General features: G+C 49.3%; 1 protein-coding gene across 1 annotated transcript in view; it reads right to left on the reverse strand.

The window, feature by feature from the left end:
* Nucleotides 1–81: 81 nt before the first annotated feature.
* The window catches only part of Rhpn2 (rhophilin Rho GTPase binding protein 2), a 59,214-nt gene continuing 46,562 nt past the window's right edge, over nucleotides 82–12,733 (reverse strand). Inside the window, exons 11-15 of the mRNA XM_032893857.1 lie at nucleotides 11,039–11,233; nucleotides 8,660–8,736; nucleotides 7,391–7,537; nucleotides 6,812–6,967; nucleotides 82–1,306 (exon numbers count right to left, since the gene is read on the reverse strand). Coding sequence (XP_032749748.1) covers nucleotides 1,046–1,306; nucleotides 6,812–6,967; nucleotides 7,391–7,537; nucleotides 8,660–8,736; nucleotides 11,039–11,233 — 836 coding nt within the window. The 3' untranslated portion in view covers nucleotides 82–1,045. The remainder of the gene's footprint in view (nucleotides 1,307–6,811; nucleotides 6,968–7,390; nucleotides 7,538–8,659; nucleotides 8,737–11,038; nucleotides 11,234–12,733) is intronic.

Consider the following 12,733-nt stretch of genomic DNA (forward strand, 5'->3'; position numbering starts at 1 on the left):
AGTTGACAGATACAAAGTCAAGTAGAGGTTTCAACTTGAGTAAGTTTACGTCCTTACCTTGTAAACTGCAAAACTACTATTTAAACCAAGACTCTTAAAATACATAGTCACATTCTTCCTACTTTAAACAAAGGGAGCAACGTTTTGAGTATCAAACAGCATATTATCTACCCTGTAGACAGCATCTCCTAACACTGCCACTGTGTTAGCTAATGGTCAGTATGATAAACAGGGAAGCTGGTCCCGGAGTAAGGAAAGGCAAAATTGGCACTAGACTTTAACTGTGAAAGAGCAACCAGATTATGCAGGAATGACAGAAAATGTCACCATTTTCATCTCGTGAATGCCCAAGTACTTAAAGCAGCCAGTTTTGGTTTTGTTTGTTTGAGACAGGCTCTCTGTGTAGCCCCAGCTGTCCTGGAACTCACTATGTAGACCAGGCTAGCCTCAAACTCACAGAAATCTTCCAAGCAGTCTGGTTTTAATAACATCTCTAACCTGCCTCCATTCAAGAGTCACTTGAACTTGAGGTTAAGAGATCACTATTATCCAACTCTAAACACTCAGATGTAGAACCAAGTAGGTGGTCCCAATTCATCTCTCACCGTGCCTGAATATCATAATCATAGCCATTAAAAACAGCTGTAGCAGCTGCTGGGTGGTGGTGGCACACACCTCTAATCCCAGCACTCGGGTGGCAGAGGCAGGTGGATCTGGGCGTTCGGGAGACTCCTAGCCTAGTCTACAGGGCAGCTTCTCGGACGGGCAGGGCTACACAGAGAAAACTGTCTGGGAAAACCACAAACCAGCTAAAACATCCAGGCCCTTCTATGCCCTACTTTAGAGAATAAATAACCGTAGCAGTGTGAAGATCCCCGTGTGGCTGGGTCCCCCACCAGTTTCTAGAGATCTCTTTCACGTTCACAACAAGCACATCAGACAAAGTTTTCACTCTGAGAAGATGGAGTTGGAGAACATTCCCATCACGGCACGGGTGGTTGGAGAGCCATGGCGGGCGCGGAGTGACCTGTTCCGGCTCCTCCCTTCAGTACAGAGAGCTGTCGGAGTTGAGCAGGCTGAAGGGAGTCGGGAGCTTCTTCTTGTTTTGCGGCCTTGCCAGGCCAACATTGGGGAGGCACAGCGTGCTGGCCGACTTCTGTCTGTTTTTACTGGTGCTCCAACTCAAGAAGGAGGGCTTTTTTGAGATCTTCTTGGTCTTGTCGGCTTTGTCGTCATCGTCCATGGACAAGCATATCATGGAGTACGTTTTCTGCATCCCCACGGAGTAGGTGGCACACTTATTATGCTGTTTGTGGGGAAGGAAGGAGGAACGTGTGAGGCATTACTAGACAGTAACGATGGGCAAGTCTGAGACTCAGGGGGGTCCAGGTGGAGTTGGGGAGGAAGAAGCAGGAGGATTAGAACTTCAGGACCAGTCTAGGCTACTCGGTGAGTGAGAGGCCGGCCTGAGTCACAGCAGATGGTGAACTAAGAACCCAAAAGTTTGAGGCTCACACCGTACACTGACATCCTTTCTGAAGTAGGGGTGATAGAGGGCCGGTGGGATGGCCTAGTGGGTAAAGGTGCTTGCTACAAAGCCCGGTGACCCGAATACCATCCCCTGAAACCTACCTATTGGAAAGAAAAAAATGGCACCCACAAGTCATCCTGTGACCTCTGCACGCATACTGTGGTATGCTCACACAAATGTAAAAAAAAAAAAAATCAGGCTGATAAAATCTAAAACTTGAGTGACTGGACTGATGCTCTTATAGAGTTATGCCCTGAAAAGCTAGGTCAGAGGGAAGGTGGCTCAGTAGTAAAGGCGTCCATGGATGGAGAAGTGACTGACTCCTACAAGTTGTCCTCTGACCATCACTTGTGCTCCATGGAACACACGCCCAGTAAATAAGTCAGACTTAAACCTCTGTAAAGCACAGACAGCCACAGTGTGCGCTACACATCTTAGCACTGAGGAGGCTGAGGGGGGGGACCGGGAGCGATTGGATTTTTAATACAGGGAACAATAAAAGAAGGATATTTACGGTGATTCCCCTTATGAGCTGGCTAGTTTTATGCCAACTTGACCTAGGCTGGAGTCACTGGAGAAGAGGGAACCTCGGTTTGAGAAGATACCTCCGTAAGATCAGACTGCAGGCAAGTCTACAGACAGGGCATTCTCTTAATTAGGATCGACAGGGGAGGACCCAGCCCAGGGTGGGTGGTGCAGTCCCTGGTCTGAGGTCCTGAGGTCTGTAAGAAAGCAGGCTGAGAAAGGAAGCCAGGGGGAGCAAGCCAGGAAGCAGCACCCCTCCATGGCCTCTACATCAGCTCCTGCCTCCAAGCTCCCGTCCTATTTAAGATCCTGTCTTGACTTCCTTTGATGATGGACAGCGCTGTGGAAGTATGAGTCAGACCAAGCCTTTCCTCCCCGAGCTGCTTTGGTCCTGGTGTTTGAGTCCCACCCCTTGGCCCTCACAGGTTTTGATGATGAACTGTACTGTGGAAGCATGAGCCAGAGAAACCCTTTCCTACCCAAACTGCTCTTTGGTCCTGGTGTTTTATTTCAGCCATAGTAACCCTAACTAGGACACCTGAGAATCTGGTGATTTGGGGTCAAGACTCCCTTCCAAAGACTCTATCAGGGCATACGATCATTAAAAACAATGAAACCAAATTCTCGAACCAGATTCCAGGGCTCTGAGCACCTCCCGCCCTTCACCTGCTTTGAGCCCGCCTTCTACCATGGTAACAGCTTTCTCATAAACTCTGTCAATTCTTTTCTTCACCCCTCTGGCAGGACGCCAGCTCCAGCTAAGTTCCACCACGTGCCTCCCTGCCTCCCCTACAGCCATCCTTCAAACAGCTCGTCTAAAGCTTAGGGACATGTCCCCAACAGACTGGCTTCCCTGACCCCAGGGCTCTGAATGACCTTTGACCTTTGACCTGGCATGCCTGTCTTCCCCTGGTCCCACCAGCCCTTTGCTCCTAGATGGCTCTTACAATCCTCTCTGTTCGCCTCAACACATATATCCTCCAGAGAACCCTGTCCTACAAGCCCTATGATGGCCTCAAAGAACAGGCCCCACGCTGCCTGGATTCCACTCTCCCTCCTCCAGGTACCAGCCCACACCCTGCATTCCTGTCTCACGGCATTCTTAGCAGACACAGCTCCATCTGCTATCCATGCCTGTCCACGTGCACACACTCCCACATTCTTTGAGAAGCTTTGCTGACAATTTCCCATCCCAGGACCACTCCAGGCTCTGCCCTCTTCTCAGGTCTTCCCTTCTTCTGTAGTTTGTAATGGTGTGCTCCCTGCCCGAGTCCCCAAGCCTTCCTGCCCCATGTCTGAGACTTTCAGGGCATGTCTGGCAACCACTGCATGGTCCAACTCTGAAAACCTACCCCCAAGGCCACCCAGGCCCAGAGAGGGTATTAACTAGCTGAAGTCGCACAGCTTGTTGACAGTCGGGGCCTGATTCCGGCTCTACATTCCAAAGCATGGATTCTTCCCTGTGTTAGCAGTTCCCAAATGTGCTCCAGGGAGGAGTAGGATTCCCAGCACTCATAACAAAGAGTTGCAAGTAAACGATTCGGGTGGGAACAGCCCTTCACGTGTTCTCACCACTCTGATGTTTTTCCATCACTGGGAAGGACCCCAGCACATGTTGAGCGAGCATTATATTCTAAGCCGCCTGCCCAGCACTCTCCATTTAACTTTGTTTTGCAGGAGAGTGGATTAAAAACAATGTTCAGGGGCTGGAGAGGAGGAGAGGAGGCTCAGCATGCCTGCTGCTCCCCCAGAGGACCTGAGCTCAGTTCCCAGCACCCACGTCAGAAGGCACAAAACCAGCTGTGATCTAGCTCTAAGGGACCTGCCACCTCTAACACCGGGGCACCTGCGCTCGCTCACGTGTGCATACACACGGACACACGCCTACTTGTAATCAGAATAACCAGAAACCTTTTCAAAGCAAACAGTGGCCAAGCATCATTGTCTAAAGTCTTCCTTGGCTACAAAGAATGACCATAACAATCATGGGTACAGGATTGGGGAGATGGCTCCTCTTCCAGAGGTCCTGAGTTCAATTCCCAGCAACCACATGGTGGCTTACAACCATCTTTAAAGGATCTGATGCCATCTGGCATGTAGGCGTGCGTGCAGACTGAGCACTCCTATATTTAAAAATACATAAGTAAATATTAAAAATGCTCATGGATATCGTTATCATACCTACTATACAAACAATACAATAGTGTCCTGTTGTATGGGCTTTACCTACACTAACTCACTGTGGCCCACTAAGACCCTAGGATACAGTTCCTCTCTCCCCACTATCTTGAGCCTCAGAGCTATTCTTGGACTCACCCAAGGTCCATGACTGGTGAGGGCCAGGATTCAAATCCAGCCAGACTGTGTGCTGAGCGACCACTTTTAAAGCCATGCCCTGCTGACCTGGCTCAAAGGCCCGGCAGAACACTGGTAAATAAAATAAACCTCTTAATCAGTCATGGGGGCACAGCAAGCCCTGTGGGGTCAAGACCGTGCACAGCTGTCCACTTAAACGCTTCTCAGACAAACTTCTGTTCCTGCCAGTCACTCGGTTGCTGTCCAGAAACACCACAGATGCTGTGTCTGGGTCCCCAGCCCACAGCATTCTCCATGGTTTCCCAGTGTTCTGTGAGCCTAAACTGCCTCGTCTTCTTGTCTTTATTTATTTTTTTGCTCTTTCAGGGCTGCCCTCACTTTAGGAGGCTGTGGAAACTTTGCTACTGTTACCCAGCTGGCAGAAATGAGTGTTCCCAGACAAATCTTGGAGGTTCTATCTGTTGATCTACCAAGATGAGGGATCAAACAGGCCAGTTCCAGCTGCTATGCCTCCCCCACCATAATGGACCATGGCTCCTGAAGCCATGAGCTACGACAAACGTCTCCTCTCTTAAGTTGCTTATTTCTGTCCTTTAGTCACAGTGACAGGAAGTTAACTAATACAGCTCCCAGATGCTGCTTATGATCACATACCTACCCCCTACCCCACTCCCCACCCCCATACATGTGTGTGAGCGCATGAGGCAGACTACACTGCTTGACCAGATAGCCACATCCAGGCAGCAGAGAGCCTTCTAAAACATTGGACTATGTCAGCACCCTTCTGTCAACAAGCCCCGCCCCACTTCCTGTATCCACTCGGCATGTCATGCCTACCTAAAGGTCTTCCTCCTCTGTCCCTCTGGCACAGTCTGTGTTCCTGTCAGTGCCATGCTCAGCATACCCTTAGTTTCTTTTTCTTTTTAACCATTACTTTATTTTATGTTATTTTGTGCATGAGTGTGTGCAAGGTCCAAGGAGACCAAAAGAGGGCGCCAGATACAGCATTGAGCTGCTGTGTGGGTACTGGAGACTGAACCCGGGTCTTCTGCAAGAACAGCAAGAGATTCTTAGCAATTGAGCCAATCCTCCCCCGACACAGTATGCTTCTTCCTTCATGGCGCTCACACCTGAGTTCAAGCTCTGTCAGTCTTGTACCCACTGCGGGACACTGGACAATGTTAGTCTTCTTTTCAAAACCACATCTGTGCTTTGCTTTTTTTGTGCAAGTCTCACAGAGGACCTTGAGTCAACTGGGGAGAAACCCTGGGACCCTGGAAAGTTCAGCTTCTTCTTCTACACCATGGCCTCTCCTACCATGATGCCATCTACCTTACCACACAGCCAGAGCAATGGGGTCATTAAATCTGGATTTTCTTTCTTTTAAAAAAAAATATTCTGGGGTTGGGGATTTAGCTCAGTGGTAGAGTGCTTGCCTAGGAAGTGCAAGGCCCTGGGTTCGATCCCCAGCTCCGAAAAAAAAGAACCAAAAAAAAAAAAAAAAAATATTCATTTTATGTACGAGTACACTGTAGCTGTCTTCAGACCAGAAGAGGGCATTGGATCCCTTTACAGATGGTTGCGAGCCACCATGTGGTTGCTGGGAATTGAACTCAGGTCCTCTGGAAGAGCAGTCAGTGCTCTTAACAGTGACCCATCTCTCCAGCCCTAGATCTGGATTTTCCACCTCCTACATTGTGAGCTGAACAAATCTCTTTGTTTCATAAGCCGTCTGCCTCAGGTTTCTTGTTACAGTAATGAAGAACTGACTAATATAGCTGCAAGCTGAGGCTCAGAGTATTGTGAATGAAAGTTGTTACAGTGTGAACAGTCGAAGATACATTGTTAAGTGTGGCAAACTGCAGAAAAGAATTGACACTTTGGTGTCAGTCACCTCCTTTCCCTGGGCAAACACTCAAAGGCTCTAACTTCACATATGAACTTACAGAAGCACCAAACACTTCCCAAGATCTCACTGGAAATGACTACCATGATCTCTTAGCCCTACTATAGAAACTAATCATCTGTCTGTCCATCCGTCTGTCTGTCTCTTTCCCTTCTTCCCTACCCCCATCAGTCTGGCGCAGGGTCTCACAGTGTATCCCACGCTGGCCTGGTCCTCACCATCCTGGGTGATAGAATTCCAGATACGCAAAACGCTCAGCTTTACCTGATTTTTTTTTATTACATTACTCCTGTGATTATGCAGAATTTCATCAGAAAAACCAGTGAGCTAATTAGTCTGAGATTAAAAAATTTCAGTTTTCAGGTTATCTCTTTGACCCAGGGCAAGTACCTCCCAGGATGCTGTGCATAAGAGCTTCAGATGCCTCTGCCATATTGCACAGGTGGGAGACAGGGGGCCTAACAACCCCAAGGGCCTCCCCCACTAGTAACCATCCCCACCCGTTCTCTGCCACCAGGGGTGCTTGCGCTCACCATAGATGACGTGGAGTCCAGGAGGCTCACGACCTTCATCTCCACCTCTTCTCCCCCAAAGCTCTTCAGCAACTTCATAACCTCACTCACTGTCAGCCACTTGCAGTCCAAGCCTTGAATGGAGACGATATAATCTCCTTCCTTGGCCCCTGCAAGCTAAGAAGAAAGGTTTGAATGAACGTCAGACTAGGCATCACACTCCAGAATGTGTCCCCAGACTCCGGGTGCAAGCAGCCACTGGTGTAAGTCTGTCTTTCGCTCTGCGTGTGTGTGTGTGTGTGTGTGTGTGTGAGAGTGTGTGTGTGTGTGTGTGTGTGTGTGTGTGTGGTGTGTGGTGTGTGTGTGTGTGTGTGTTACACCCATGTGTTAATTGAGTGTTCCAGCACTGAGCCCTACAATTGCATAAAGTTTACTTACAAGAAACAGAAATTCACCTGAGGGGTGGTGGTGGGTATGAAGCATCCAGAAGGCCTTTCACCCACCCAGGAATCAGACCTTGGCCAAACCCCAAACTCCATCACCCACCCCGCTACTTGTGCCCAGGATGCTGACTCTGACGCCTCCCTGTTCCCCACTTACCGAAGCAGAGCAGTGAGGATCCAGAAAGTGCACCTGGACTGGGGTATTCCCTCGTAAGGTGAAGCCCAAGTCCCCTTCCTCTACTCTGAGGTGAATGCCTCGAGGAGGTGACCATCTCTTGCTGGCCGAAAACACAGACAGGGGACCCTTGGGAAGAAGGGGTGATGAGGTGAGGCTTTGGAGGCTGAATTGCTATGCAGCCTAGGCTGGTCTCGAACACATGGATTCCAGGGATGCTCCTGCCTCCGTTCTTCAACCAGCTCCATTGTGTCTAATGTCACATGGGAGCAGTGTGTGCTCCTGCAGCCCTATGAGAGCAGTATTTACACTGTTTCTAACATAGCCAGTATATTTGAAACAAGATTACCTTACAGAGAGTCATTCATTCTCTCTCCCTACTGGGGCTTTGCACACGCTAGGCAAGAATATTGTAACTGAATTATGCCTCTAAATCTACCGATAATCTTAATAGGGCCAGGCACAGTGACACAGGTTTTCAATCCCAGCCCTCAGGAGGCAGAGGAAAGAGGATCTCTCTGAGTTCAAGGCCAGCCTGGATTACATAGTGAGGTGAAGATAATCAGGGCTACACAGAGAAACAGTCTCAAGACAAGACAAAACGAAACAAAACAAAACAAAACACAGCCAGCCAACCAACAACCCCCCAAACCAAGACAAAAATAATAAATACAGTAAAAGAGGTCCAAAAGTTACTTCATGTAACTTATGAAGTAAGTAGTCTGTTAGCATTTTGTCTAAGCTCCGCCCACAGTTACCTGGCCACAGCTAGGTGTGCCCGACTCACTATAAAAGGGGCTGCTTGCCCCTCCTCTCTCTCTTGTTCTCTCTTGCTCTTCCCTTCTTGCTTCCACTCTGTTCCCATCCCCTTCCCCCCTCTCTCTCCACGTGCTCATGGCCAGCCTCTACTCCTGTATTTCTCTCTCTTTCTCTGTCTCCTTCTCTCCCCCTCTCCCTCTCTCTCTCCTCCTCCTTCCTTTCTCTCTCCCTCCTCTCTCTTTCTCCCTCCCTCTCTCCCCCTCTCCTCTCTGCCTTTCTCTGACCCTACTACCCTCTTAACTTCCCTCCCCATGCCCTAAACAAACTCTATTCTATACTATATATACCGTCATGTGGCTGGTCCCTCAGTGGGAAGGGAAGCCTCAGCATGGGCCTGCCGAGCCACCCTCTTCCCCCACACCTCATCATACATCTACGAAACATATTCCCCACTCTCTTTGCCTTTTTATAAACACACCATGGTTGACTCACCAGCTTCTGAAAGAAGTCTGTCACTGTCACTTTCGAGAAGTCGGGGAAGGTTATTTTGACCTCTCGCTCAGTTTTGGCTAGAAAAGAAGATTAGAATTTGGGTAAGTACGTGTGCCACAGAAAGTCATTCCTGAAAACTTGGGTCTCAGACCTCCCTCCAAAGTCACTAACTGAGTCCCCTCGGCTTAAATACATAGGTAAGTAGTGTAGATGGCAAACCCCTCAGGCCTGGCCCAGGGAGACCACGCTTTTTGCAGGGATCTTCCTATGAGCCTTAAACCATTTGGAGCAGGGACAGAGAAGACCAGACACAACTTTACCTTCCAGGAGCTTGTTCGTATTCAGTGGTTCTCAAACCTTCCCAACGCTGCAACCCTTGAATACAGTCCTTCATGTTGTGGTGAGCCCCAACCATTAAATTATTTTTGTTGCTACTCTATATATCTAGTCTTGTTACTGCTATGAATCATAAAGTAAATATCTGTGTTTCCCAATGATCTTAGGTAGTAACCCCTGTGAAAGGATTGTTTGACCCCAAAGGGGTCATGGCCCACAGGTTGAGAACTGCTGTTCTAGCAGGAAGTCATAGTCACCTAGGCAGACTCTTCATTCACACAATAACCCCTCAGGTTTTAGATACTAAGAGGATGCTGCTAGAGTGGAAGCCACCTTGTGAGCCACAGTTCTTCATTCTGCCATGGAGTTGAAGTCTCTACCTCATGGGTAGAGTAGAGTACAGTTCTGAATGGAATCCTTGGGAGACATTCATACTTCCACCAAACGTGGGGCTGCCTGGGACAAGAACTTGAACCCCTAAGCATTTTTCCTTGCCTGTATTTTGTCCTTGCTGGAGATCAAATGCAGGGCCTCACAAACTAGGAAGGGCACAGAGCCACACCCCCAGGCCCTCATTGGAGGATCCGAGGCAGGTGCTTGACTAGAGCCACATCTGTAGGACTGTAAGGCACCCTGCCACTGAGCTGTACCCCACGTACTTCTTCATCTCTAACGCAGGTAATGTTAGCACCATCTTCAGTGCTAGTACAGACGGGAGTATCGAGGCTGGCCGACCTCAGATGCTAATACTGAGATAGGAGAGCTGGAAGAAGTCTCCTAGGTGTCAGAAACAGGGAGGGTGAGCTATTAAAATATATATTTTTTTGGCGTTCATCCAGTTTCTGGTTTACGACTCCCTCCCCACAGTAGACTACAGTAACTAAGACTTCTGTCCTCCCAGGCAATCCTAAAAGCTCGAATCTTTCTGTCTAGGATCTGGCCACAGAAACTCTAACAGATGTTGTCTGATAGCAGGTCATGAGATCTGCCCATTCCAAAGGGACCTGCCCCATCCCTTGGAGTGGTGAATGACGTGGAGGCTCCCATATGATCAGCTAGAACTGGTTTTCCTCTACATCCTCAAGAGGGTCCTGACTCAATTGGATTACCCTCCATTCCCCAACTAGAAAGAAAAAAAAAAAAACCTCATTGTAAAGCAATCTAGTCAGTGAAGTCCTGCAGAGACATTTCCCAGCACAACAGTAACTGTGTGGCCACCTCAGCACTGCAGTGACACCTGGGAGATGTTTAGAAATGTTGGGGCCACAAAAAAGAGAGAGAATGAAGCCAGAAGTAGGAACAGGTACACGCTGGCTTCCAAGTTAGGAAGACAGAAGAGAAAGAAGGCAGCCAGTGTAGTCTTGAGAATCTGCAGGCCTCAGACTAACAAGAAAGGCTCCAGGCATGTCTGTGAGAGTGAGATCACTAAAGCCCAGAGCAGGCCTGAGACCCATAAGGAGGGGTATCCCCAAACTGAATCAGAGAAAGCCAGAGCCCAGGAAAAGGCTGGGAGGGTGAGCTGAGCAGGAAAACAAGCAGAGGGCAGAGAGAAGCAAATTTAGAAATATGAAACAAGACTAAGAGAGAAGGAATCATAATGTACAGAAGAGGAGGCAGGGACTGAGAGGAGGCGGGGACAGAGAGGAGGCGGGACCAAGAGGAGGCGGGGACTGAGAGGAGGCGGGACCAAGAGGAGGCGGGGACAGAGAAAGACTGAGGCTGAGACACTCTGAGGTAAAGGTGGGAAGGAAAAGGTAAAGAGCAAGAGCCTCACCTCCTTATTAGGCCCAGGCTGAGGCTGAGGCTGGCCTTGAGTTTATGGCAATCCTCCTGCCTCACTTCCTCAATACTAGAATTATAGGTATGTCACTACATCCAACAGAGGAGTAGCACTAGGTTCCTCCCCAATCCAGTCCTGATAAAACCAGGGCCCTGGTGGCCGAGCCTTGCGTGAACCCTGCCAGATAGCCAACTAAACACAGGCTTGTGTGGCACCCACACTCCCAGGTGCCAGACCGCCATCTGACAGGTCCCTCTACTCACGAAGGACATCTGGAGCGTTGATCAAGTTCAGAAGATCATCATCCTGTTGGTGCTGGATATACTTGAGCTGAGTGCGCTGATGGGCAGCAGACAGCACATCGCGGAGCACCTGAATGTCACGCAGCTTCTTGCACAGGTTAGCCTCCCTCAGTGACTCCTTGTGGTAGTCAATGGCCCGGTGCAGATGTCCTTTACCTACAGATAGAAATATCTTTCAGACCAGGAAAGGCCTTTCTGATTGAGTAACTTTAAAAAAAAAAAAAAAAAATCCTGTTTTTTGTTTGTTTGTGTATCCGATGAGGCGACTTTTCTTTTTTTGAGAGGGGGTGGAGGGAATGTTATTTCTCAAAAATCCCAGGCTGGCCTCAAACTTGTTAAGTAGCCAAAGCTGACCTTGAACTGTTGACCCTCCTGCCTCCATCTCCCTATGGGATCACAGGCATACTCTACCATGCCTGGGTGTATGTGGTGTTAGGGATCCCACCCAGGGCTGCATGCATGCGAGGCGAGGCACTACCAACTGAACAGCTAGGTAAACTATTGAGCAGAGCTCCAAAGTAAAGCAGAAGCCTTAGGGATACGTGACAGGACAAAGTTCCTGAAAGAAAAACAAATGCAAAGACCCTGAGGCAGGAGCATAATCAGGTCTTCAAGGAAAGTAGGTACTGACTGGACAGAGGGTGGACAGAAAGATAATCAGGTCAGGGCAAGGACTCGATCACTGCTGATCATACACGTGCTGGGAAGACCAGGGAGGAGCCTATCAGGATGTAAGCAGGGGGCTAAGGTGGCCAGGGTCTGCAGGAAGAGAAGTGAGAGGAGCAGCTATGAAAACAGGGGTTCCGCTAGACCTATCTCACGGGGCTGTGTGGGGTTTAATCGAGCCACTGTGAGTTCGGTAAGCTCTGTGGATGTGACCCCAGCTAGGGTTGTCAGATAGGAGTGAGAACTGAGCCATGTGACCTGCTGACGAGAAAGAGGGGAGGGAATGCTAAGCATGGCCAAAACATTGCAGAGGGAGAACCTCTCCCACTAAGATGGGGAAACGGTCACGCTGACACACGGCAGAGAATTAGACCAGGATTCCGAGAACTTTCGGCTGCTACTCACTACTGGTGAAGCATAAAAGCAACAATGGGAGCCTGGGCACACCAGCACTTGGGAAGCTGAGGCGGGGGATGGCAAGGTCAAGATTGGCCTGTGCTACGGAGCTGGGCGACTTACCAGGGCCCGACCCACAATGAAAAGAAATAAAAAGACAGGGGTTTGGTTTAGTGGTGATGTGTTTGTCCAGCACACATGAGGCCCTTTGTTCAATCCCTAATTCTGAGAAAGGATTGGGGTGGGGGGTGGTGGACAAAGGAAACTGAGGCAGGAGTTCACCACAAGCCTCAGTGGCCTGTGCTACACTCAAAACCCATGCTTTCTCAAAGGAATGAATTAAAGAGAAGGAAAACTAGAGACAGGCAGATCTCTGCAAGCTCAAGGCCAGCTTGGTCCACACAAAGAGTTAGGCCAGTCACGGCTACATAGTGTAACCTCTTAAAGAAGAAATGGGGAGGGCAGGTGGGAGTAGGCGAGGGGAGGGGAGAGAAGAAGGAAGAGGAAGGACGGGAGGGAAGGAGGGGAGGGAGGGAAAAGAAAGGAGGGAGAGAGGGGAGGGTGGGGGAAGGAAGGGAGAGGACAGGAGAAGGA

Source organism: Rattus rattus, chromosome 2 (genome assembly GCF_011064425.1).
Source record: "Rattus rattus isolate New Zealand chromosome 2, Rrattus_CSIRO_v1, whole genome shotgun sequence".
In the NCBI taxonomy this organism is placed as follows: Eukaryota; Metazoa; Chordata; class Mammalia; order Rodentia; family Muridae; genus Rattus; species Rattus rattus.